The sequence below is a fragment of the Nelusetta ayraudi genome, unplaced genomic scaffold (assembly GCF_046127955.1).
Source record: "Nelusetta ayraudi isolate G7.1 ecotype Tasmania unplaced genomic scaffold, CSIRO-AGI_Nayr_v1 ptg000004l, whole genome shotgun sequence".
Taxonomy (NCBI): domain Eukaryota; kingdom Metazoa; phylum Chordata; class Actinopteri; order Tetraodontiformes; family Monacanthidae; genus Nelusetta; species Nelusetta ayraudi.
In genome coordinates, this window is record NW_027466054.1 from 11,081,261 (window position 1) to 11,108,122 (window position 26,862).

Below are 26,862 nucleotides of genomic sequence, written 5' to 3' on the forward strand. Positions count from 1 at the left end.
ACATTTGTTAACGTTTTCATCTTGCACATTGAATGTTTTCTACCCGCCGCTAAAAAACAAATCACAAGTTGCCGTCATATGTAATTTAAACATAACAAATTTAAACTCAGATGATCAGATATCAGACTTTGAGTTCATAATTGTTTATATAAATTCAGAATTCATAGTCACCTGGCCAAGACAAGGCACATATTACCAAACTACTGCTTATCCATTGCATGTAGCCACAACTCTTAGGAGCTGTTCAGACTGTGACACATCTGTCCAAATGCGATTTAAAACTACCTCCCAAAGGCAGTTTCAATCTGTTTTGCAAAAATAGGATTTCATGCCATTTGCAACTGCAGAAGAGCCACCCGCTTTCAATCTGGATGGGATAAAAAACGGATTTTGGCTGGCGGTCTGAACAAGGCCTTAGTGTGCACCAAGAATCCAAAATTGTTTTGTTCATGCTGATCATCTTTAAAACTAAACCAGAGACCTGGTATATCAGTAGGCGTGCCTCGTCAAACAATGAGTGTAATTGCAGCCGCTTATTTGCTGCTCAAGGTGTGCGCGGGGGGTGGTGGAGGAGGAGAGAACCCTCTGCTAGTCGTGTTGATGGACTGCTGATAAAAGAATACCACATTGGTGTGTAATCGTGGGTTAAATGAGGCATTAGTAACAACGCTCTCGTAGACGCTAATTACATTTGACATTTGAAAATCTATTTTTCCCTCCCCTCAGTCGCACCATTAAAAGCAGCTTTAACGCGCAGGTCTCCTGGTACGACAAGCTGTTTCTGAGCGCAGACCCATTTTCCCTTTGACAGTGCAGCGCAGGACTGTATAAACAATTAGCCAGATGTCAGAGGCAATGGGTATTATGTATGCATTTGGTTTTCAAAGCCGCTAATTAATGCTGAAAAATTGTCCGTAATGAACAGGATCAGGCTTGTGCTGCGGCGCGGTATCATTACAAGTGTGCGAGCCGCTTGTGATGATGGGTCACATGGTCACAGGGCCCGGGCCTGAAAAAAGGGGTTGGTGGTGGTGGTGGTGTTGCAGCTGCATCTCTGAGCCAACCCCAGTCTGACACACACAATCTGAGATCTATTTGCTTAAGCATGCAGTCAATTATACATAATGTTATTTTAAGCCAAAGACTTCTAGGCGAGTAATATATTACTAAGTAATCAAGCACTGTAATCAAACTACTTTTTATTTATTTATTTATTTATTAGTAACAGAGTAATGTAATGTTACTCTGGCAAAACTGGTAATTATATCATAATTACTTTATCAAGTAACGATTCCATTACTTTTCTGAAATATTTTGCAAGCTAAAAATGTCTTATTACCCACAAAATGTCTGAAATTTAGAAAAACAGCTGAAAACGATCTTGCAACGTCATTGACATACGACGACGCACCAAAGCAAACATGGCGGCGGCAAAAGAAAAAACAGCAACTGCGTTTGATAGCTGGAAATATTGTTTTGAGTTCATCTCGTCTAAATGAAAGAATATTGGGGTTCGTTGTACGTTATGTGCAGGAAACAAGACGTTCTCAAATTGCTACTTTATCTTTTTTTTTTTTAAACTAAAATAATTAGTAATTAGCACAAAATATAGTAAAAAAAACCAAAAAACCAAAAAACAAACCCAAAACAAAACACTACAGTAAATACTATAGTAAGTACTACAGTAAGTATAGTTTTACTATAATAAAAAAAATACTTCTCAGTTTGTCTTGTTTTTTTCTTTTACAACACAAATCGTTTAAAACTATGTTTATCAGAGGAGTTCACTAGATGTGTGGTGAAGCAACAAAGTCTAAAGGCAGCGTCAAAGTGTGGCTGCCTGTACTCTCTGCACCAGCAGGGGGAGACATGCACTGTGCCTTTGCTCCTCAGACCACCAACCGTTGACAATAAAATGTGTGCGTATATGTATGAATGTTTGTATATATATATGTATATATATACATATATATACACACACCACTCTTTTCCTGTGATAATCATGGTATTATGTTGAAATCCTCACCTTTTCTATGTGTGATTAATTGCTGCCCACTATGTTCTGAGTTCTGAGGACGACACGGGTCACGCAGCGCTGTGAGGACGCCAGGCCAGTGCCGAGTCACAGCCTGCCGGTGCTCGTTATGACGGGATGACATGCAGCCAGACGCTGTGCCACGACCACGTCATCATCTTCATCTTCATCATCATCATCAGCTAATGAGCTGCTGTTGTGTTTCGCTGCGTGGGCCAGTGGGGACCGGGACGGACTTGATTCATCACTGAATATCAGAGTTCAGCTGTTGTCCCAATCAGGAAGCCCTGTGCTTAACTAGAATCATGAGACCCAGTTCACTGTGCTTGCGCACAAACACACACACTGCATCAAACGAATGACCATTTTAGAGCTGATTATGCCACGTACAGTGCAACCAAGCTCTCCCAATCGAATCAAATGATAAAAATAAAGTTCAGATGCAGAAGGAGTCCAGATTTAAAGGCTGCACGGGATGGATCTCTGTTGGCCCATATCCTCAAACACACTGCAACTTTGTTTTAATCCCCTGAGGTGAAAGACAGCCAGACATCTTAGGTGCATTTAATAGCTCTTGGTTCTGACTTTTCCAGCGAAGGACACGCAGCCTTTGTATACCATGTGGACGGGATCCTCGGAAGACCGTCGAATTAAATGATACCAAAGAAGAAAAATGAATGGCATTGTCTGAGCAGGCAGGAGAGAGCAGACAAGGGAGTTGCTGAGCAAAAGGACCTGACAGGCGGATTCACACAACTGACAACCAAGGAAACCGTATAATATATTTTATAATGCGTCAAAGGCAGGACTGTCCCTGTTACAAGTCAATTGTCTACTTTAAATAATGTTCTCTTTCTATGTATAAACAAGTTTCTGTGTGTGTGTGTGTGTGTGTGTGTGTGTGTGTGTGTGTGTGTGTGTGTATTCTTGTAAATATGGCATTGTGAGGACTAGAATATTTTTTTGACCAGCATTTTTTTGCTGGTCATCGCAACTTTGTCATTAAATGATATATTTATATGTACATGGGTGGCCCTACGATGAACTGCTGACTTGTCCAGCGTGTCGCCCTATGACAGCTGGGATAGGCTGCAGCAGACGCCTGTGACCTTGAGCTCGGGAACGAGCAGGTATGGAAAATGAATGAATGATACGTATATGTATGTGTGTGTGTGTATATATGTATGTATGTATGTATGTGGTCCCCTTAAAGCAGGGGTGGCCAAACTTTATTTGCATGCATTATTTGCATGCACATGACAGAACTGCATCGTGTCAGCGGGCCACGAAAGTTGTGTTGACAGGGGTGGCGGCGGGTGCTGGTTGGAAATTGCGCTAATGTTACGCTGTCGCGCCACGCTAACACGCCAAAGTTTTGTTGGGGGGGGGGGGATTTATGACTGCCTTCATGCGGGCCACGCAGCGGGTCGGATGTGGCCATGCCTGCCTTAAAGACAGAACAAGTTTGTGTGTGTATGTTTTTTTTTTGTGTGTGTGTATTTTGTGTGTGTATGTTAACGTTCCCGCTGATCTGATCATCACACACCTGACGATCATCAACACACCTGCACTGCATCTACATTAATTGCAGCCAGCTGATTTCAGACGGCCGTGCGCACCGCTGCGCGGTGCTCTGCTGTGTGCGTGTCACCTGCAAAGTTGTGGTTTCTGCACTCAAAGTGTGACAGGTGTGGAGAGCTCGGCCTGTGTTTTTGACACCAGTTTGAAGCAGACATTTCTCTCCGTCTGTGCATCACTGCAGTCAAGCCCGTCAAGTTTACAGAGGACAAACTAAACATGACATTTTGCCAATGACTGGGGAAAAATAAATAAATAAATATATATATATATTTCCCCCACATTTGACACAACTTTTGTCAAGCGCTAACAAGCCTGTCAGCAGCCTGTCAGCTCTGCTTTCAGTTCTGACCGTCTGTGTCTGTGAAGCCAGACAGAAAAATGTGTCGGTTTGGCATAAATTGTGTTTTGCTACAAGTGAGTTAAGTTGGTTTGAAGTCATATTTATCTTCCAACATAATGCAATGTTACATAGTCAAGACAATGGACGTAATAATGTCAAGTATGCAATGATGTAAGGTCCGTCCTTGAATAAACTCGACCATCGGAGCCAAACTTGAGGCCACTGTGCTTCTGCATCACCCCCTCAGGTTTAAACTGGTACTGCAGGACGTGATGATAAAGCCTTGCATGTAACAAAACATCTTGGAAGTAATTTCTTTTTTAGAAAAAGAAAAGCTTTTGCACGTAATTTGAGTTTTACTTCAAACATTATGAGCAAACAATTTGACGGAACTGCTGGACGGTGAAAGTGTTTGTTTTGAGTTTGTTGAGCGATGCATCGCTACGTTGTTCAGCTTTTTACATTGTACGACAATCAAAGAAAATAATGTTGTGCTCTGAAGTTGAAGTAGATGGTCTTGTTCAGCAAACCTCAGCGACAAAATCAAAGCTTTGATATACATACAGAACATAACACAGGAAACATATGTTCCAGCTGCTGCTCTGTTGTTGTTCTGTGTTTAGAGGAAAGCAACTTTTTTCTTTTTTTAAAAAATGGGGGGGGAAAAGATGACCATCAATACACCATATGTCCGTAAGTTCACTCAGCAGCGGCAGCAGCATGTCGCCTGCTGTTGCTAATCAGAGAGGAGCAGTTCTGTGTGTTACAACTCTGCGCACGCAATAATCAGTAACATAGCGCGATAAGACCTCATTCATTAAACCCGAATCAATTTGCTACTGGTGCAAAGTGATACTGTTTCAGTAGTGACCTCAACACAGAGCCCAGCTTGTTTTGCACACACACAGAAACACCCACCCACACACAGATAGTTGAAAGCTATACACAGTTGCCACTTGAGGACAAAATGTCCTGCACCTCTTGGCCTCTGTAAACCAAAGCTTCCTCATGTTTCAGAGAGCGCTGGGGATATATTTTTCTGCGCCCCCTGCTCTCATCTCCTTTGTAGGGTGCTGTGTGGGGCTAGTTTGGGTTTCTCAGAAGTGTGTGTGTGCGGTAGAAGGAGGGAGGTAGGCAGGGAGGGAAGGAGGGAGGGAGGGAGGAACCGGGCGGAGGGATGTCGTCCTTACAGTCTCTCCATTTTGGGATGAGGACAGGAAGTGGGCTCAGCAGAGGAAACATGACCTCCTCCTCCTCCTGCCTTCCCTCCCTCTTCCTCCCGTTGTCCCGTCCCTCCCCCAGCCCAGAGTACTGCTACCCAGCCCTCCACCCCCGCCCTCTCCCCTACCCCCCGCACAGCTTCAATCTTTTCTGTTTCTTCTGCTTCCAGAACTCCCGCAGGCTGTCACATGTCGGAGCAGCGTGTGTGTGTGTTTTGGACCTTAAATCACATCCAACTCGCTTCCCGTCTAAATAAATATGTTACGAGTTCTTAAAAGTTTGTCCATTCGTCATTTCGCCGAATTCCAGTGGGGCGGGATTAACGATTTAATACAAATTAAAACAAAAACGCTAGCTCTCTAGAAAACGGTTTAAATTTAGCCCTCTGTTTAAATCCTGTCAATAAAAATGTTGGGTTCTGGCTTTCTGCTGTGACAGATTGTGCTTGTGCCTCAAACGTTCTTGGAAAGAGACGACAATAACAACGAGGCAGTCTGATCCGAGCTGTTCAGGAGACCTATTGGTGCCCTTTGTGACATCACAAAGGTCTGAAATCCCCAAAAAACCCATTGTTGAGTCCTTGCTCTCAGCAGGCAGTGGAAGTGAAGGATGAGCTTATGGTCATTTCTGGCCGGTTCACCGACAGGCTGGAGACATCTATTGTTATAAAAACACTGCTAACATGCATTTTTCATAATACGAGAGCCCCTTTCTCTTTTTTCTCCCCCTGCAGAAAATTGAGCAACAGTTTTTAAACTGTGGTCTGTAGGGTCCTTGCTCCCTCCCTCCCTCTCTCCCGAGACCTGCAGTCTGTTATGTATCAGAGGCGCTCTGATTAAAAGCCAAAGCAAAGGTCACTGGCTCTGCTGGCTCACGGAGATATCGCCTAACTTGGACTTGGCTCCCAGGCTCGGCGGCAGCGCGATAGCTCGGCCTGATGATCCTCGTATTACGCTAAATGAAATAAAAGCCCTCAGTTAGCCTGCAGGCCGTCCGCCGGTATGACATTACTTATCGGGAGCCTCAACCCTCGGCCTCTCTGCCAGCGTAAGAGAGGTTCTTCTCTTTCTCGCTCTGTGCGTGTGCTTGCGTGTGTTCAGAATACTGCTGTAGGAAATTAAAAGAAGACGTTTGAATTTGTTTCCCCCTCTTTTTCTCTCTTACACACACACACACACACACACACACACACACGCACAGACACACTTTTTTCCCCTTCTTTTCTGATGTTGCTGTTGAAATCCTCGGCCACTTTCGCCTTTTGACCATTTTTAACATGGCGATACATTGGACACAAAGCGTCTTGACCCCTTTCTTTTGCTTTGCACTCACTGAAAAATACACACACACACACACGCGCGCGTGCACGCACAGGGCGCCCACATAAAGAAAATAAAGAAACACCATGTCAGCAAATGGCAGTGTATTTCACCACGCAGCACAGAGCCAAGACACTGGGAAACAAAACCCGAGCAGAGGAGAGAGAGACTTCCCTCTTTTTCATCCTGCGCCTCCGTTCTCGTAAAGCCTCCGTTTATTTGTTTCTCTGCCCACTCCGCCAACCCCCTGACTGTTTTCCGCCCCTGCTGTTTTTTTTTCTCTCTCTCTCTCTCTCTCTCTCTCTCTCTCTCTGCGACACATCCAGTGCAATGACGAAACTTACAAAAAAACAAAACAAGAACATGTGAGACCGAGAGGGGTTAGTCGACGACAAAATGGCAACTTCAAGGGTTACAGTGACGCTGTTAGACAGAGTGTTCATATTGCAAAGTTACCACATTATACACAAACACGCGCACGGTCAGTCAAACACATCAGTCTATGTACAGAGAGTCTGATACAGTGTCGGCACCTGGAGCCGCTCGGTTCTCCGCAGCTGCGATCTCCTGCTGCCTGGGAGGAGACGCTGCTGATATAAATGTTGGGGAGCGAATCAACATTTGGAATTTTGGAAGAAGTTCCGCTTGGAGGGAAGAAAAAAAAAAAGAAAAGAAAGAAAACATCACAGAAATAAAAGCGACTCTTAAGAGTTCGAGGAAGGAGCAGACCAGACTGGAGCGGTTTGGGAGGAGGATGATGATGATGATGATGATGATGATGATGATGATGATGATGATGCAGTGAAGAGACGATGTGATTGGCTGGCAGGCACCCGTTAGAAACCGCACAACGGCTCAGACACAGTTCTGCTCCACAGGTGATAAATCAGTGCACAGAGAAACATTAAACTGCAAGAGACTGCGTTGAATCGCTTCCAAATGTGTTAAATCCCTTCATGGCTTCAAATCTGCACTGCTTTATTTCTGAGCCCTGCTCGCGTGCTCACTGGTTTATATCTCAACTCGGTCCACAGGGTTTGACTCACTTGACGTTGCAGCCTCTTTACATATTTTGTATGTGTGTCCATCCGCGGATGCACTCAATAAAAAGTGGTCACTAAAACATTTTCAAGTCAATCTCACGAGCATTTCTAAATGTACAATCTTACTTTTTCCTTCCGCGCAGACCCTGTTTTTTTTTTTATTTTTAAAATAGCCCTGTCTCGGCGTAATTGCGATATCAACCAATCACTGTCGAGTTCTCGCAGGGCAACGGCCGGAGGCCAATCACAGCGGTGCGGAGGGGGAGGGGGCGGGGCTAAAACAAATCCGTCATGGGAAAAAATGCTGGTGGACGACATGGGAATAAAGTGATTTGGGTTTGAAGGCCAGCCGTTGGCCGCCGTGAACTGAGGAGCAGAAAGGGAGGAACGGACGATGACGGAGACGGAGGGTAATTAACACAAGTGCTGCGTGTGATTTCTTTTTTTTTTGGCGGGGGGAGTGGGTCTCACGTGGCGGGGAGATCTCTGATTCAGCCGTCTACTCGGTTGTGCAGAGGCCGGAGGAGACGAAACAATCCGCCCCATTGTGCCTGGGCAGGAGCGAGGGAGCGCAGGAAGGATGAGACTTATTATCTGCAGCTGCTCTCCAGCGCTGCCAGGAGCCGGAAGATAAACACGAGCCGGGCCGAGCCGAGCCGAGCTGGGCCGAGCCGAGCCGGGCCGAGGAGAGGTTACAGATAGGAAGACGTCAAGAGAAGGACACACACACACACACACAAACACACACACACACACACACACACACACACACACACACACACAGAAAGAGATTCATCGCTTCCCTGCAAAGTTCACTGACAGCAACACTTGTGCAACCTTATCACATAACGCAGCACATGACCGGCGCGGGGCCCCAAACTCCCGGTCCGTCCGTCCGTCCGTCACGTGGCTCATCCCATCACTGGCTCCCCTCCAGCCCCCCGCCCCTCCCCTGCTCTCTCTGCAGCAACGACGCTGTCAGAAACACTGTGATCCGGTCTCGATCTGTTCCAGTATGCACAACACATTTTTTTTTGGTTTAGTTTGTCAGTTGAAATGCAGGATCGTGTCCTCGGGGCCCCTTCACAGTTTGGGCCGGTCCAGAGTCACTTGGTGGCTCCACAGGTTCGGTATGGGGCTGCTCCACAGGTCAGTGTCGACGCAGCTCGCTGCTGCTGCGTCCGGCAGGTATGTGGGTGTGTGTGTGTGTGTGTGTGTGTGTGTGTGTGTGTCTGCGGCCGCTCGTTCACAGTTGTGCAGTTGGGGGGGAAAGTGGGAGGGAGCCGCCGCAGGGTGAGAGGTCACTGCAGCATGATGTCTTTGAGGTTCTCCTGCAGTATGGTGTCCTTGACAGCGTGGAAGACGAAGCGGATGTTCTCCGTGTCGATGGCGGTGGTGAAGTGGTGGAACAGCGGCTTGCCCCGGTTCCTCCTCTTACGGCTGAACGACTGCACCAGGAACGCCTGCGAGGGGGGAAAAAAAAAGCGCAGCGGCTTAAGTGTTTCATTCGAATCTCATTTCCTAAACATCGCTTATGCAAGGAGGGACGGGGTGGTGGGAAAAGGGGGTGGGGGGGTGGAGGGGTGGATGGTTCAGCAATCCGGGCTGGGGGATTAGATAAAAGCAGGGAAAAAGTTGATCCAATTCGCATAACTCGGCCTCTAATCGTATATTTCTTTTCCTTACATACATTAAAAAAGGGACTTTGGAGAGAGAAGGAATAATTTTTTGCTTTTTAAAGAACCAATAGATCCCCTTCACATTCTGCCTATACCAATCCACGCATACAAAAAAATGCTCTATTAAACTATTTATTCCAGTTTATATATATGAGAGAGTATTTTAAAAAAAACTAGTTTCCATCTCGCAGAGAAGAGAAAATCTGTTGCAGCGTGAAATAACAAAGCAACATTTTTAAAAAGGTCTCTAAGAGATGCTCTAGGTCTAAACATCCAACTATGTGTGTGTGTGTGCGTGTGTGTGTGTGTGTTCTTGAATATACCCTATATAAGGACTATATGTTTTCAACCAACATAGTGAGGACGTTGTGGTTTCATCACTTTTCAGGTCCCAGTTTTGGCGCCAAGGTGCGAATGGAGGTTCTGGTTTGGCATACTGTGGCCGTGGTTTGGGCTAGCATGTGTACCTGAACATCCTCCAGCCTGTGCGAGCCTCCCCTGAACTCTGGAAAGTTCTTGCGTATGTCGACCGTGCGGATCTTCTCCACCAGCAGGTCTGTTTTGTTGAGGAAGAGGATGATGGAGACGTTGAGGAAGAGCTTGTTGTTGACGATGGTCTCGAATATGTTCATGCTCTCCACCAAGCGGTTTGTCCTTCGGTCCTCCATCAGAACCTGGAAGCACACACACAGTCATCCTTTGTTTGATCCGGGTTTTTATCTGTGCACCAATTAAGGCTTTGGTCGTCATCATATGACTGTTGATTTGAACGGCAGCCCAGACCGAGGGAACAATCGAGTTTCCACAGCCCACCACAAAGGGAGCTTTGTGGATGATCTCCAATGTTGTGGCCCTCTAATGTTACACGTTGCCCTTTCCTCAGAGGAATAACGGCCGGACTGTCTATGTGACCTCCGAGCATCTGGCCGTACCTGATCGTACTCGGACGACGACACCATGAAGAGGATGGACGTGATGCCGTCGAAGCACTGAAACCACTTCTGCCTCTGCGACCGCTGGCCGCCCACGTCCACCATCTTGAAGGGAATCTTCTTGATGACAAAGTCGTGCTCCACGATGCCTTTGGTGGCCTTCCGGGCAAACAGAATGTCCTGCTTGCTGGGTATGTAGCTCTGGAAGACAGGGAGACGGAAGCGAGTGCTTGGCAGTGGAACACGAGTGGAACGCTGCTGGCGGAGCGTGCGCTCGGGTAGTGGCTCTGACTCACCAGTTGACCGATGCGATCCAAGTTATCCAGGAAGTATTTGACTGACTCACTCTGCAGGGGAGTGGGAAAGAAAAACAGTTAATCCTCCACGCAAAATTTCACAGAGGCATCTTCAGTTTAAATTTTTCCAGGTTCCAGATTTGATTAATCAATTTTGGCGGTCTGCTTACAACAATAAACAAGGGTTGTTTGGTCAAAAAACTCCTAGTTTGAACTGTGCAGGCCTCACAAAACAAGCTTTTTTGCTTATTCAGGCTGAAGAGGCTGTTTTGGCTCTTCCCCCCTCCCCTACTTGCTCCATCCTTGGAACAGCGCTCTCCCTTTGTGATTGGCCAGCTGCTCACTGCTAGCGCTAGTTAGTTAGCTAGTTAGTTGAGCCTCACCCACATTAAAAAAGAAGTCTGCAGAGGCGTTACTATGATAAATAGCTTGACTCCTTATGTAGAAAATTGAGTAAAATGCGAACGTCTTATTTTGGCAATGGAACACAGAAAAAGCCAGACCATCTAGAAATGTGCATGTCATTTTTCCGACTTGCTGTCTTAGCTGGCGTGCTCGTAACGCAAAAAGACAAGCGCTAAAAAAAGGCAGTTTTTCTCTAAGTGAATTTGAATCAGCTCGTGCTCACAAAGACAAGCACTTCACTGCAAACCATTTTATATGTAACAATTCTCGCAAACCCCGAAATTTAATGAAGGCCACGTTTCTTGATTTAATCAGCGATTAAATCAAGAGTAGCTGCATTCAACACAGTCTGAAGCACAGCAGCACCAGTGACACAAGAGTTCAGTCCAAATTGATGTTCAGTGACAATAATTTCCGAAATACTTATGGTTGTCACACCAAGGCTTTTAAACTTGGTTATTATTACTATTATTATTATTATTATTATTATTATTATTATTATTATTATTATTATTGTTATTATTATTATTATTATTATTGTTGTTGTTAGTAGTCGTAGTAACAATAATAACAGATTTTACTTCAAGGTGCCTTACAGGACACTCAAGGTCACCAAGATCGAATAAGACATTCAAAAAGATGTTAAAAGTTAAAGTACTTCCACTACAATTTGTACTACTAATACAAACCAGATGCAACATTTTTCAAACATGCCTGACATTTATTTGACAAGTCCACCAACGCAGATGCAACAGAGCAGTATTGGGAAGGCCAGCCCCAACAACACTGGAAGTACCTCCTGCCTATCGCGTTGAAGGCCGACCAATCGCGTTTCTCCGCTGCCAGCTGGCAACGGCGCAGTGCTTCCTGTTGTGCGTCAGTGCTCCGAGACGCTGGGAGCAGTGTGCGTCACTGAACTCCGTGCCAAAAAGCCAACACACCAACCCGGCTCCAGTCTCAACAGGATTTGATCGCAAACCGGCCGAGGCGACAAAACCACACACACTTTTTTTTTGTTTGTTCCCGCGCTGATTATTTCCCAGTTGAGGTTTTTTGTTTGCATGGCACGGACGGTCGGTTGGCTGCGTCATCTGTCGATACGTAATGTGCATGTGTGTGTGTGTGTGTGCATGTAATCTATGTAATCCGCGACGGTGAAATCAACACCCGCGTTTGGTTATCCTCCCCGCCGCGCCGCCGACGCTTCCTGAGCTGCTTCGAATGCAGACACATGCTCTCCGTAATGGGGCCGATTACCGCTCAAGGAAAATTTGTTGTCATTTCTTTTTTTTGTACTGTTCAATCAATGGAACCCAGTGGGCAGGAACCACAAAAAAAAAAGAAGGAAGAGAAGAAGACGCGGAAGTTGAGTTTGCTACAGCGACACGATTTGACGATGTCTGCTGGCCTGAAAGCGTTTGGCGATGGAGCTGAATTTTGCCGCCGTAAATGCGGCAGATGGAGCAGAAAGCTGGAATATTAGTTTTCTGCTTTGCACCCGCGATTCCTGACAGTGGTTTAAAGGTGAAACTCTCTCTTTTTTGAGCCACACACACACACACACACACACACACACACACACACACACACACACACACACGAAAACGCGCACACACACATCCAACAGGAAACAGCTGTGTGTGTGAAAACAGTGGGGCGCGACTCCGGGGGGAGGGTGGGAAAGGCTGGGGGGGGGATTACAGACGTACATTTCAACAGCGCAATCGAACACGCCGAACTACATAACGCTTTTTATTAACAAAAAATTAGTATTTAAAACGGACAGTGCATATTGATGAACATTTACATGTAAATATGCCAGCATTAGCCAAAGGCTACTTTCCATCTGCAGTCCCTGGCAGGTCAGAAAAAACATTTAAAATGAGTGCTGACAGATCAGGGGTTTTTGAGCCACTTTTTTTTAGATTGATGTTAAAAGTGTTCAATGTATTACAGTCTCTTATTGGAGCTGGACCTTCATTCCAGACCTTTGACTGATAAAACCTGCTTACAAAAAAAGTTGTCTATCTATGTGGAACTGCACAGTCACCTCTAGTGGAGGCTCTGGTTATTCTCCCGCTGGCTTTAATCCTCTTGGAAGGCTAATTTCTTTTCTCCTCAAACTGCAGCTTTTGCAGGGGGGGCAGAGTCTCCACGTAAATGAAGCCGAAGCTTCCGTTCATCTCTTGACATCTCGCCAAGTGCCCAGGAAATGCGACCCCCGGTGCTGGTGAGATGTGACCCTGCGACCCCTCGCCGCTGACCTACAGTGTTGTGGCATATAGGAAACACAAAGGCGGCGACTGTGATTGGTGCAGGCGGAGCGTCAGCGGCGGGAGGGGCTGTGCGCCGGGTGAAAAAAAGCAGGGAGCGGGGAATTCCCAGAGATGAAGGGATATGCAAACACAGACAGGGACACACACACACACACACACACACACACACACACACACACACACACACACACACACACACACACACACACACACACACACACAAATGATGACCTGCAGCAGCCTTTGCTGCGACCGAGACGACTGATCACTGTTGGGTGGAAAACCTCAAAACAAATCATTTTCAGTGTGTGAACAGGAAGACATTGAGCTCTCAGACACCTGTGGTAGTATTAGCAGTCGTAAGATTCAGTCTGTGTGCGTTGTATGGTGGTGTATGTCTGGGTGTGTGTGTGTGTGTGAGTGTGTGTGTGACGGAGTAATGCAGGAGGAATGTCTCCATTCATGGCGTGTATGGGCAGATTAAGGGCTTTATACCCGCAAAGACCTGAATAAGCTCAAATTCTATGGTGTGTGTGTGCGTGTGTGCGTGTGCGTGCACAGGTACAAGCGCCACTTGTGTGTTGGGCTGGATTTGTCATCACTCACAAGGCTTTTGAAACGAGCTTAATAAGTGAGAAAAGATTGCAGATAAACTTCATTGCAGCCAGTTAATGAGATCATTAGAATGTAATGACAAACATTTAGTCAATTTTCTATTAACATTTCAAGAAGAGGGGGTGAATCTCCTCATTTTTTTTTTTTCAGGCTTTCACGGTCATGATAACCTTAAAAGAAAATCAATGAACAAGAATTATGACAAAATTCAGTGTTGGTATGTTTAATGTCCCGGATGAAGAGACATTGAAAGCATTCTGGTGGTTTGTGCTGCTGCAGTTGTGCATCATCGGTGATTTCAGTTCATCCCCATGACATGAAACACATCCAACCAACGTCTCTCCATCCTCCAAAAGCTCAACTCGCTGTTTCCCAGATAAGAAAACACGCCTCACTTTATATTCCCCAGAAGATATTTTCACAGCCATATCGCGTAAAATGCCAGTCTCCTCATTATACTGTCCAAATATTTGACGTGTCAAATGTTCGCTGGCTGTTTACATTGATTGTAATGAAAACCTGTTTAATACGAAGGGCTGCATTTGCCAAGGGTTTTGAAAAATCTAAAAAAACCCAGCATAATAATAAAAAGATGTCCAAAGTAAGAATGTGGTATGAAATGGATCTCCAGAGCATTTTTGAAAAGAAAACATCAGCACTGAAATGTATTAAACAATCACTCAGTTTTGTCTTTGTATCTGCTGGGAGGGTTAATGTCCCGTTTCACCTCCCAAAAAGGTTGAATTCAATATGTTGCTCCGACTGCTCGTGCTTTCTTCCCCAGCAGCTCCTTTTTTTCTGTTTTCTTGCCAAACACAAGTTATGATAAACCTGCATCCTCGCAAAAAAGGGGAAAAAAAAATAAGAAAAAAAGATAAGTATTTTGGGACAAATGTCGAAGCCATCTGGTCTATTATAGCGTACAATCACACACTTTGAGTCGGTCCCCGGAACAATAATAATAATAATAAGCCTCAACCGGCTCGGCTCTGCGTTTCCAGGACATCTGGATCAGGTTGTGTGGGTGTGTGTGTGTGTGTGTATGGGGAACATGGGGGGGGGGTGTCGAAGTAACAGACGTCCAGCCCGAGAGCTTGACTCCGCCGAGTGGTGGGAGCTCTCGGCTCTCTCAGTTTCATCTTTGAGGGGCTTCAAAGTGACACAACCACCCCCGTTTTCTTTTTTCTGTTTGTCGCACGGCGTGTTTATGCTTCGTACATCCATCTCGCGGTGCCATCTGGGCGTGGCGGGAACACGGAGGAGCCTCCGAGTAAACAAGATCTTCGCTCGGATTATTTCTTCTCCGCGACCCCCCCCTGCTATATTTTCCGTTCTTTCTTCTTTCTCTCTCTCTCTTCTCATGTTCTTTTTCACACCAATTTTCCTCTCTACCTCCCATCAGACCCCCCCAACCCCCGCCCTCTTCCCTGCTCCCGCCTGTGGCCCAGCTCCAGTGGTTCCCTGGGAAAAGCTGACTGCGGTATCCCCGGAAAACCTCTGCGAGTGCCGGGAAGGGAGGGGAGGTGGTGGAGGGGCAGGAAGGCATCGAGCTCAGCATATTTACTCCACAGTAGACACTTTTCCTCCTGACGTCTAAAGGGAAACAGCGCTCGTGGTTTGTTTTTTTCAATATTTTTCTTTATGTCAACAAAACGAGACTCGCTCTGGCTCATGGGCAGGATTTCACCATGCGTGCAGCACTAACATCTTCCTTTGTTCGAAAGGCAACCAGAAACTTTGAAAAAAAAAGGGGCTGTAAAAATAAAAATAAATAAACTAGTGCTGGCAGGAAGAGCAAAAAAGTGTTTTCTTTGATTATCTTCCTCAGCCACAGAGTCGAAAAAACAACGATTGTGTGTTTGAAACTTTACTATGGATGGTGCTAAGCTTGCAGTTGAGGGGCTGCCATGTATTATTCTGCCATCAAGCTAAAATATCTCATAGATCCAAGAAAGCGGAACACAAGGAAAGCAGCCTCTGCGGTGGAGGATTATGCAAGCAAACTGCATAAATCTCTGGGTCTCTGGGTCTGACTCTCCAAAAATGTCTGAGTTAGCAGCCAAATGTTTTATGATGCACCAGCAAAAAAAAAAAAGGAACAATCATAAAGCAATCCTTGTTAGCTTTGATTTTACAGGCTGCCATAAATCCCCTTGAGATGTATTTCACCACATTTGTCGGATATCGCTGCTATGTACCAAAAATCGCAAACACAAAATACTGCCACATAGCTACTACTGTCGATTACTATCAAGAAAATGTTTTTCATAGCTTGAATCCCTCATGGAAGATAAAATCTCAGCCGCTACATGCTACTAAGAGCTCGGCGCTCTTTCGACACTTGTGCCACAGGCAAATATTTTTGTAACCTCCAAGTGAACTGCAGCTACAGGCTATAAGGGTAAAACAAAAAGCTGAAAATGCTACAGATCTGAGGTTTTGGGCTCAAACCACAAATTATCCCCGCTTAGCGTTTGCGCTATTTGCACTGCAGCGCACTTGTGCTGAGTCATGCTTGCTAAATGGCCGAGTGGCTGCCGCCTTGGGTTTCTGTGGGATATAAGTAATTTCTTGTGTGTTTCGACGAAACCCACAAAAACAAACTTTGACGGGGTCGGCTTTGCCGAACCTCAGCGGCACGGCCGGCGAGAGGAACGTTAGCGCGCCGTGCTAGCCGGAGAGGCTACCGATGAAATTAGAGGCTGGTTTTGGCGAACAAAGGCAAAGTAGTCGGTTTGATTCACACTCCAGGCTCACGGGTGAGTGTTTCTCTGCGGAATGTGAATGATGTGGTGACTCATTACAGAGTAAGCGTGTGGCTAATTGAGGGTTTTTAGAAAGTTTTTGGGCAACGCTCTGGATTTAAAGGCACAAAGTTCTTGGGCACATGAATCATTTTTCCTGGATTTGTCGACAAAAATTGAACAGCACCGAAGGAGCAACGCTGGTCGTCTCCTTTAAGACGGAGTGAAGTCCGTGGGGCCAGCGCAGCTGTGCCATACTGCTTTTATCACGCAGCGCCTCCCGATAAGACAAGGCAGTCTGACCCGGCGCTGTGCACTCTCGCTCACCCACACACACACACACACACACACACACTCACACAGCGCTACAGTATGTTAAGTGTGAGCGCGACGGAAATGGCTTCTGTCTGACTCCAGATTGTTTTGTCACTGATAAATGTGCGACGAGGGCAAAAGGCCGAGCTCGCGGCTCCAAACAGAACACTGTTGAGCTGCTGTGTCACATCCTAAAAAAATATGATGTGCAAATAAACCAGCTGCCGCTGCCGGCGCAGATGGAGACACCAGGTGGCGCCGGCGACGCCGCGTCGGCATTACGGTGGCGGATCGTTTGCGACGTTCCGTCAAACCGTCAAGTGTCGCTGCCAGTCTGTAGATCCCGTTGTGATGCACTTACCGCACGCTTTACTCGCACATCGCAAGCAGTTTGTGCTGTTCTTTCCACTTAATGTAAGTGACTACATGAACATGTGTGAAATGAGCAGCTTCGGGCAGGGAAGAGGAGAAAATCGACGATGATGTGGCAAAAGAGGTCTGTCAAGTGAACAACATTGGTTTCTTTGTGTGAACAAAGCTAATTGCGCAATGTGTCTCCATCAGTGGTTCTCAACTGGTGGACTCACGTCTTATTCCTTATCGTGAAGTCGTGACCAAAATTTATTCCACAGCACTCCAATTTATTTGACAAAAATAAAGACGCGAGCCCACTTTCTATCATGTCAAGTAAATACATTACTGAAATCATTGAATTGAATTGTGGGTCCTGCAAAAATAAATGCCCAACATTTTCTCTATAGATTTTTTTCTATAGACTATAGCTTTTGGGTCGCCGCCCACCAGTTGAGAAACGCTGGTCTACATCACCAGTATCTCAAGTCAAGCGTCTCAAACACTCATGATGCTAAGCTGAAGTCTCAGCCTTTGTCGCTCCATAACCATAAGAAAACCATGAGACAGGGAAGTGCCGCCAAAGAGATCAGCGTGGACGCTTGACTAATGACAATTTTATCACACCCGCAGGGCACATAAAGGACCTTCTTCAGTGGGAAACCTGTTTCCACCTCCTGCCAAGTTCACCAGAGAGACTCTTAAATTTATCTTTTTTGGCCGTGGGTGGGTGGGTTGAGGGAGCAGATTGTTCAGAGCAGCACTGGTCCTTGACGTCACAGAATTAACCACAGACACGTCGCTGCGGGTTTGTCACCGTGAGTGCTGGGGACGCTCTCAGCCATTTGAAAGCTCACTGAAAGGAAACTATCGATCAGCGCAGCTTTAACACCACGGCCAAACGGAGATGCTACGCTAACAGGTTGGCATAGCAGCGTTGCAATGTGATATAGACACAGATATAAATAGAGGTCGGTGACTTTAGTGACCCTTCACGACTTTTGTCCCTACTGCTCTGATTAAAAATCACAAGCGCTGTGTGAATGAACGCGGCCTCGCCACTGAGTTCTGCAGGACTGACCAGCGTTGGCTTAAGGAGAAGCTAACTAGTAAAACATTGACTTATAACAGAGCAGCAGTGAGCTACTTCAACTTCAACAGTTATTCGTAAGCTTTTCCATCCGTTCACTGGGAAACATTAACATCAAAATCCACCATGAATAGCACAATTTAAAACCTGCTGAACGTCTAACTACTGCTTTTCCAAACAATTCTTGGTAAAACTTTGATTTATTACCTGTTATAATTTCCTTGTAGCAACAAGTCAGCAAATAAATAGTCATAATAATGACAATAATCCTGTGAAAATAACGCACCGATGCCGTGAAGTGACTTGGGAGATTCATCTCTGCCGAAAGAGACAGATGAAATGTTTAACACCCCAGAATTAATCATTGACTTTAGTCCAAACTGAATGGCAGCAGTCAGGGGAGGATTTAGCAGGAGAGGCTTAATTGAAAATATTTTATCTTAAACACAAGAGAAGAAAATGATTAACCCCTCTCATTGACCTTCGACACCTCTGCGCTAAAAAGTTTTGAGTTGCTCTTGAGGGTGCTTCAATGCTCTTTTTTCATTTTTGTGAAGCACAGTGTAGATATCAATAAGCGTTGGAGCAGAAATCAAAGGAGAGAAGAAGAAAAAAAAAGCATCGCGGAAAAATCTTTCGAGCAGCGTTGAAGTCGAGAGCTTTAAAGTTTACAATCACACACCAACGAGACGTCGTGAATATTTGATGGAGCGACGCGGCTCCGTCAAATAATCTGACGCAAGACGAGCGCCAAGAAAGGCGAGCGCATCGACGGCGTTCTGACTCACCAGCTGGAACTCGGAGCGGCGGGCGTAGGCCTCCTGGATGCCGCTGTCGGCCCACAGCGCCACCAGCGCCATCACGTAGAGCTGGAAGTCGCCGGGCTCCACCCCCGACACGCCCACCCGGCCCTCCCACGACATCACCAGCATGCCCTGCTTCTCGTTCTCGCAGCTCTGCCAGCCGATGCCCAGCTTGTCCCGGGCGTCCACCAGCACCCGCATGCCCTGCAGTAACACACACACACACACACACACACACACACACACACACACACACAGTCAGAATGAAGGGTGAACGAAGGCTTTATTTCAAATGCGGGAGTAAAATAATAATAATAATAATAATAATAATAAATAAATCTAATAGAAAATAGTAACAAAAACAAAACAAACAAGTAAGAACACTTAAATCAATCAAGAACAAATAGACATAATACGAACACAACATGTTTGAAAAGGAGTATTTAATCCTATATAGTGATCACTGGTTATTTCATATCATATTTATTTATTTACTTATTTCATATATTTGGGGGAGGAGGTAGAAAAACATTTTTTTTTCTGCCTCTTGGGAGAAAACATCAAGTCCAAGGCTGGTGATGTGGGTAAACATGAAGCAATACACACACACACACACACACACATATGCACAAACATGCACACACACACACACACACACACACACATAGAGATGTGTGGCTGCTGGTGGTTATCTGAGGAGAACCATGTGGAGCGAGCAGTGTGGGAGGTCTTCTGCTCACCGATCAAACAAACCAACACACACACACACACACACACACACACACACACACACACACACACACACACACACACACACACACACACACACACACACACACACAATTCAGTGTTTTATAGGTCTATAGGCCTTCACACCAGCCTTAATTTAAACACAGTGTATTAAAGCGCTTGGGCTTCACAACTTGACAGTGCGACTGTCTGTTACCGTTCAACTCTCCTGAATGTTACTCTGTTCGGATGCTTGTCCAGTTCTTCGTCCTGAACTTTTCTCAGCTCAGCGCGCCGCTCGCGTCCTCCTGCACCTTTAAGTGTTGAGCTGAGACGCGACACCGAGATGGATGGCCTTCGTTTTTTATTCATGCTTATATATAATCTGAGCTTTCAAAGCATTCCGATGCTCTCACTGCAACTCACTCTGGCCTGTCTGCCACTCTGACTACTTCTGTCTCCATCTTTCTTTTTGCATTTTCCTTTTTTCCCTTCTAATCCAGATCCGAGTCTGCTCCGGGTTTCTTCCTAAAGGGACGGGGGGGGGGGGGGTTCCTGACCTCGCTCGCTCTGCAGGGATCAGTTGGTTTTCCCTTTGATTGCGCAAAAGCGCTTCGAGGCGCCTTTTGGCTGTGATTTAGTGCTTTACAAACAACAGATTGATTGATTAATTGATTGATTTCGCGGTTGAAGACGACTCGTCGGCGAACGATATCGCTGAACGCTGGGGGTGTGGGGGGGCAGAGTGGGGTACGGTGAGGACAGGGGTCACTCCAGGTCGCCGCGCTGTTTGCGAGAGCCGTGATTCATGGCTCTCTTGCGCAAACGGCTGGGTTTCAGCGGCCGCATCGCGTCCAGCGGGTGCGGGTGAGGGGGCGGAGGGGGCGGGGGGTTAAAGTGGGGGAGGCGGGTGGGGGGCTGTCGGAGCGGCTTGACCTTGTTTTCCCTCGGACACAATGAAAATCCTTGAGAAAACTGTAAATCAGTGACAAAAATCTGGAGGCGCTCCAGGTCGAGGAAATGAAAGCAGGGATCCCCCCCACCCACCCACTCCCTCGCCCTTCAATAGATGGGCGTGCAACGGGCCGGGAACAATGAAAACAAGCCAACATGCGGCACTGCGTAGAATCTCTCACTCGCGGCTGGGGTGAGTGAGCGAGGTGACTCACGTCCACTCACTGGCCGGCTGTGCGTGTTTCTGGAAAGAAACCTGAACTTTGTCGGGTCGCAGAAGTAATTCTCCATCAGCGCTCCTCCTCTGTCTGAGTGTTTGTCTGGCCCGCTTCCTGTTTGTCCACCTCGTCTGCCTGCAATAAATCAGGAGGTGCCGCAAGTTTTTTTTTTATCTCGTTCGCAGATCTGGTAATCTCAAACTGCGATGAGCACTTTGACCCCTTCCAATGAGGAAGGCAAGACGAGCGCAACCACGGTCGCCGATTTTCGAGACCTTTGGACGTTGAGTTTGTTTGTTTGCGTATGTTGTTTACAAAATAAATGAGGCGCAAATTGGGCGGGAGTATCTTCACGTAGAACACAAGTGTCATGTTGCAAAAAAAAAGAAATCAGTTGTTTTTTGTATCAAGTTTCTCAATATTTGCGCCGTGAACAAAAAACCCCATCATCCAATCGTGCAACTGTGGTTTGGAACAGACGTCATGAATCCCAGCAACAGCAAAAGCAACAGCAACAGCAACGAGGCCTGACACGTTTTTAATCAGTGTCTCTAAACACTGTTTGACAAGTGAGACGCAAATGGTGGGTCAGGAACAAAAAGTGGGCTGCAGCTTAATAGGAAGTTTCTTTTCTTTCTTTTTTAAATTTAAATAATTAAATACATAAATAAACAAATAATAAGAAAAGAAATGTGTATATATATATATATGTATATATATATATATATATGTATATATATATATATATATATATATATATATATATATATATATATATATATATATATATATATATATATATAACTTGCATATATATATACATATATGTATATATATATATATGTATATATATATATATATATATATATATATATATATATATATATAACTTGCATATATATATATATATATATATACATATGTATATATATATATAGAGAGAGAACAATTGAATTCAATCATTTCAATAATTTATTTACGAGTCATGATAGAAAGTGGGCTAGTGTTTTTATTTTTGTGGAATAAATTTGGTGTTGTGGAAGAAAATGTGGGTCCTGAGGTTCCACCAGTTGATAACCACTCATTTAAAAAGTATTGCTGCTAAATTAAGCTGTTGGCTGTTCTCAGACTCAGCCTTCTTCCTGGATCCCGTCTGAACCGACTTCAACCTGGCCTGTGTTCAAAACGCAGGACCCTGCTAGCCGCTAGCCAGCTCAGCTGCTGGCTAGCGGCTACAGTGACAGGTCCCTGTGACTATAATCGCAAAAATCAGACTGGATGGTACACATCAAAAGGTATTAGAACCAATCACGTCCAACAAGGGAACCATTTTTCATTCTTGTAAACTTTGACTTCAAGATTGACATTTAACGACTGAGAAAGACTATTTCTGATCAAAAACGGACTCAGCGAGAGAGGGAGAGAGAGAGAGAGAGAGGGAGAGAGAGAGAGAGAGAGAGAGAGAGAGAGGGAGTACCGAAGGAGGGAGATAGAGGGGCACTTCCAACAAAATATGAGGCTCCCTTGAGTCAAACATGAAGGGCAACGCTGCAGGAAGTGCAACTTGAAGACGCAGGAAACAGCGAGGTAAACAGACCTTGAGAAAAGACCGGAGCTTGATATTTGTCTGATATGTCAAACAGTGAAGTCGCTGGTACCAGGAGTAACACAGGCAGGCAGGAGCAGTTTTATTTTTCAACCTCTTTGCAATTAGAAGCCCTCCAAACAAAGAGGGACGGGGAAAAAAAACTTTTAAAATGCAAATTGCATCACCTCTGCCACCTGCCCTGCAACCAAACCATTTCAACTTGTCATCAAAACAAAAGCCTTAAACCCATAAAAAAAAGTATTTCAAATTGTAGCTGTGTTCACCGTTTTCTCAAGGTGCATCATATTCTAATTTCCCGGCTTCAAAAGCTGCTCTGAGCCAACAAACAAAACAATAAACTAGTTCCACCGTGCGGGATCGAGAGCGGACGGTCTATAACTCCATTGATGCCAGAATGGAAAATGGAAATGAGGGGAAGTGCAATGATAAGGGACAAACACAAATCTGCAAAAAAATAATAAAAAAATCTCTGTTTGTGTTGAACAAACAAGCTGTTGCAGCTGCGAATTTGGGGGTAATTCTGTCTGATCTGTGTGATTTTGGAAAACACTGGGTTAAACAGTAATGACGGTCAAACAGGGACGGCTGCAGATAAGAGTTGTCCCACCGCCGTCGTTTCGCAGACACCAAGCGTGACCCCAGTCGTGAGGACGCCACGTCAGTGTCTTTCAGTTTGAGGGGAAAAAAGCTGTCGGCTGAGGTTTCACAGGAATTATCCATTAATGCTGAAGGTACGATTAGAGGCAGGTCCACACCTGATATCCACTTTTTGTTTTGGCTCCTCAGCCTTTCGACACACCTGTCCGTTCTCTCCGTCCCGCCTCCGCTCCAGCTTTGTTTTCTGTCAGGAGGAGGGGTGGGTGAGGGGGGTGGAGTCCCAACACCTGGCTGCTGAAGCCGTTCCTCCGCCAACGCCCCAAACCGCACTCACTGAAATCTGCTTTTCTGCTTCTTACTCCCATGACACCAGACTTAACTGTGGCCAACATTCAGATTATGGTTATCCAGCGGCTTTGTTTGAATTTCTATTCCAATAAACTTCCCTTTTTTTTTTTTTTTTTTTATCGAATCGTAGTTATGCATCTCAAAATTTTTTTTAAAAATATTTGTGAAGGAAGTGTTGGGTGGTTGGATAATTTGAATCGCTGTGGAGAGTCGCGAAGAACTCTGGATTTATTCAGGCCGGAAGCAGTTCCAAACAGAAAGCTTGATGGCGGTAGACGGATTTAATATCAGGCGGAGAGTTTAAGTTACAGGGAAGCAAGGTCAATAGGAATCTCTAACTGGTCCAAGACTACAAAGGCGAACCCAGGACAACCGAAGAACCATGCACGAACACCCGAAGAAGAACTGAGGAACTATGTGGCAATATTCGCTGTCTGGTTCAAATAGACCGTCCCCGCTTTAGTCTCTTTCAAGTCTCTATCTTGAACGTTGGTGCCTTAATCCCTAGAATCCATACTTCTAAGTGTAAACCTTGGGAGACCAGAAGGGGAGGTACTTCTGAGCATAAAACCAAAGAAAACAGGAAGGAAGATCCCAGGCCTTTTTTAACAATTTGATTCTTCGGATGAATAAATAAGTAAAAACATAGTTTGTGAACCTTAACTTAAGATAACGTAACTTTAAAAATGCAGGATTTTGTGAATTCGGCCACTGAATTGAAGAGAAATTAATTGCAACGAATGAGCAACAGTCCCTGCAACTCATTTATCTCTCTCACTCGTCCAGCTTCCAGTGTGAACTCAGATGTAAATGCGGGGGTCGCCTTTATTCTTTTTCTATGGCAGGAAACCCTGTATTCTCAGTTTGGTTCACTGTTTTCCTGCCAGCAGCCAAACAGGAACAATTATAACTCACACTCTGGGAAAACGCAGACTGACATTTCTGCCTTTTAGATTCCCAACGACTGTTTGATGGTGCGTCAGTTGATTTAATTGTCAGCTCAGTTGCCACCCTTGAAGTTCCATTGATTAATCTGACAAGATGCTTCATGGACACAGTTGTGGATAAACGGGGGGACATTGATGTGATGAAGGGCGGTGGACGGACACCTCCTGCTGCTGTGTGTCTGCCGCTGGTGTCCAGGAGGGACTATTATACATTGTTTGCCTTGTCTGTGCAAGAGGTGCAGACTCTTATCATGGCTGTCTGGGCTGTGTGGCACTCAGGCAGGGCGGATGTGCTCATCCCTCAGGAATAGTCTGGTATTGTTAGCTGGTGAAGGAGGCCCGCCATGGCAGCAAACAAAGGCACAGCGCGTACACACGCACGCACACACGCGCACGCACGCACACACACGCACACACACGCACACACACACACACACACACACACACACACACACACACACACACACACACACACACACAGAGGCATACTTCAGGATAAAAATATGCACTATGTCAACAAACCCTCTGTGTGCATTAGAGTGAATCTTTCTCTCTCAACTTTGGAGTGAAAACCACAACAGACAAATCAGATCTGTCAGTAGTGATTTTTTAGGTTTTTTGGGGGGGTGGGGAAAGCTTACAAAATGTGATACTTGCACGTTGTTGATCAAACGCTTGAGATTAATCGAGCTAATGTTCAACAGATATTTGTTGGACAATAAAATCTTGCGATGTGTGTAACTTGTTATCTCACCAAACCGCCAAAAACTGAATTAAGTTCTGCTCACATATCGGCTTTTCTTGGTATAGTTTACACAGTTTTCTTCTGTAAGGCTGTTATTCGCTATTATAATCGGAATTTAAATCACTGGCCGTTATGACGGGACGATAAGCACAATATTAAACTTTGCTCCCTCGACATTTTTACCCCGAAGGCCACAACAACCTTCCATTACCTTCAGTATGTTCTCGTAGATGGTGTCCCGGAAGTCCAGAAGTGCCTTTTTATCAAACTCCTGCCCGTTAATGATGCGCATCTGCTTGAGGAACGTCGACTTTCCGCTCTCACCGGCCCCGAGCAGCAGGATCTTCACCAGCCGGCGCACGGCTCTCCGCTCTCGGGCGAGCATTGCGTCTATCTCTCGGCTCCTACGCCGCGCCTCGCGCTCCTGCGCCGCGTCCCTCTCCCGGCTCCTTTCCTTGCTGCCGCCCGGCTCCCGGCTGGCCTCCGCCGGCAGGAGGCAGCGGCTCAGGGAGCGGACCACTCCCGACATGTCGCGTCGTGAGAGGTGGATAGAAAGTTTAGCGAAACTTCAGGTGGGGAATGTCCATTCTATGAGGCGGCCCCTCGGCTGGGAAACACCTCGGTCGCTTACATCCAGATTAGGAACGGTACGATTTCAAGGCGAAAAAGAAACTTTTACATTTAGAAGAACAAGACGGATAAAAAGAAGAAGTGGGTGACGCCGTTATCTAGTCTCCTACTGGCAGACAAGCCGTGTCCATCTTGGTCAGACCGTGCCATCAACAAAAAAGAATGCCCACAATCTGAACAGAGACGAAAGGAAGCTGGTCGAGAGGAAAAATCCACAAAAAAGTTCAACTGTTTAAATCCATGGACTGTCTGGAGGGTTGATGAAGTTCAAAAGTCGTTCTGTCTAATCCACATGAACACACTGGCGGCACAGCCGTAATGTGGAGACGCGCACAGACGTTGTATTTGCGCCGGGACCGTCCAAAGTGTCCGCAGCCAGCGGGATTTGATGTGAACTTGGCCGGCGGAGACAGAGCAGCTCCTCCGGGCGGCGGTGGGATGGACGGGCAGGGCGCCGCTGCACTACCAGGGGTTACCATAAGGGGGCGTCAACTGACATAACACTGTGGCGCAGGGGGGCAGGAAGTGTGACTCCTGCAGTGACCGTGGCCTGAAAACGCCTCCGAAACACAAACACAGAGATGTGTGTGTGTGTGTGTGTGTGTGTGTGTGTGTGTGTGTGTGTGTGTGTGTGTGTGTGTGTGTGTGTGTGTGGTCCATGATGAGTTTAGGCGAAAGCCCAATAATAGTGTTGAAAACCAATAGCAAAGAAACCACACAAATTTGTTCTAGTTAAATATCATTAAACTTTTTCTCTCCATAGGAATAATGGTAATATATGGGATGTCATCACAATTTTAACTCTGCAAGAAAACTAGATAATAAATTAATTCCACTTCATAATATCCACAAGGACGTTGCTCAAAAATTTGAGATAAAAAATCTCTCTCAGAGGAGTGACGTGAGAAACGTGATACTAGCACTCTGCCGCTCGATCGCTACTGCCCAGACTGTCTCTAGATGACATCACCAGGACAACATGGCCCCACTCACATATATTTTAGCTGTATTTCTAGACAGTCAAAGAAAGTGGAGACATG

The 26,862-nt window shown here is 45.8% G+C and overlaps 1 protein-coding gene across 1 annotated transcript; it reads right to left on the reverse strand.

Annotated features, from left to right (window-relative positions):
* Positions 1-7,995: 7,995 nt before the first annotated feature.
* On the reverse strand, positions 7,996-26,280 carry gna12a (guanine nucleotide binding protein (G protein) alpha 12a). Its single transcript, XM_076034756.1, has 6 exons — positions 25,404-26,280; positions 19,031-19,249; positions 10,447-10,497; positions 10,151-10,351; positions 9,686-9,892; positions 7,996-9,002 (listed from the first exon to the last, which is right to left on the reverse strand). Exons 1-6 carry the CDS (start codon positions 25,719-25,721, stop codon positions 8,841-8,843), a joined length of 1,158 nt encoding a protein of 385 aa, XP_075890871.1. The 5' UTR covers positions 25,722-26,280; the 3' UTR covers positions 7,996-8,840.
* Between the last annotated feature and the right edge of the window lie 582 nt (positions 26,281-26,862).

What these genes read in the sequence shown, in the direction of transcription:
- gna12a (XM_076034756.1), bottom strand. Translation starts at nt 25,721, where the DNA reads ATGTCGGGAGTGGTCCGCTCCCTGAGCCGCTGCCTCCTGCCGGCGGAG. An exon ending in TCTACGAGAACATACTGAAG is followed by an intron (nt 19,250 to 25,403) that starts GTAATGGAAGGT and finishes GTGTTACTGCAG; the next exon opens with GGCATGCGGGTGCTGGTGGA. An exon ending in ACAGGCTGGAGGATGTTCAG is followed by an intron (nt 9,003 to 9,685) that starts GTACACATGCTA and finishes CCCCCCTCGCAG; the next exon opens with GCGTTCCTGGTGCAGTCGTT.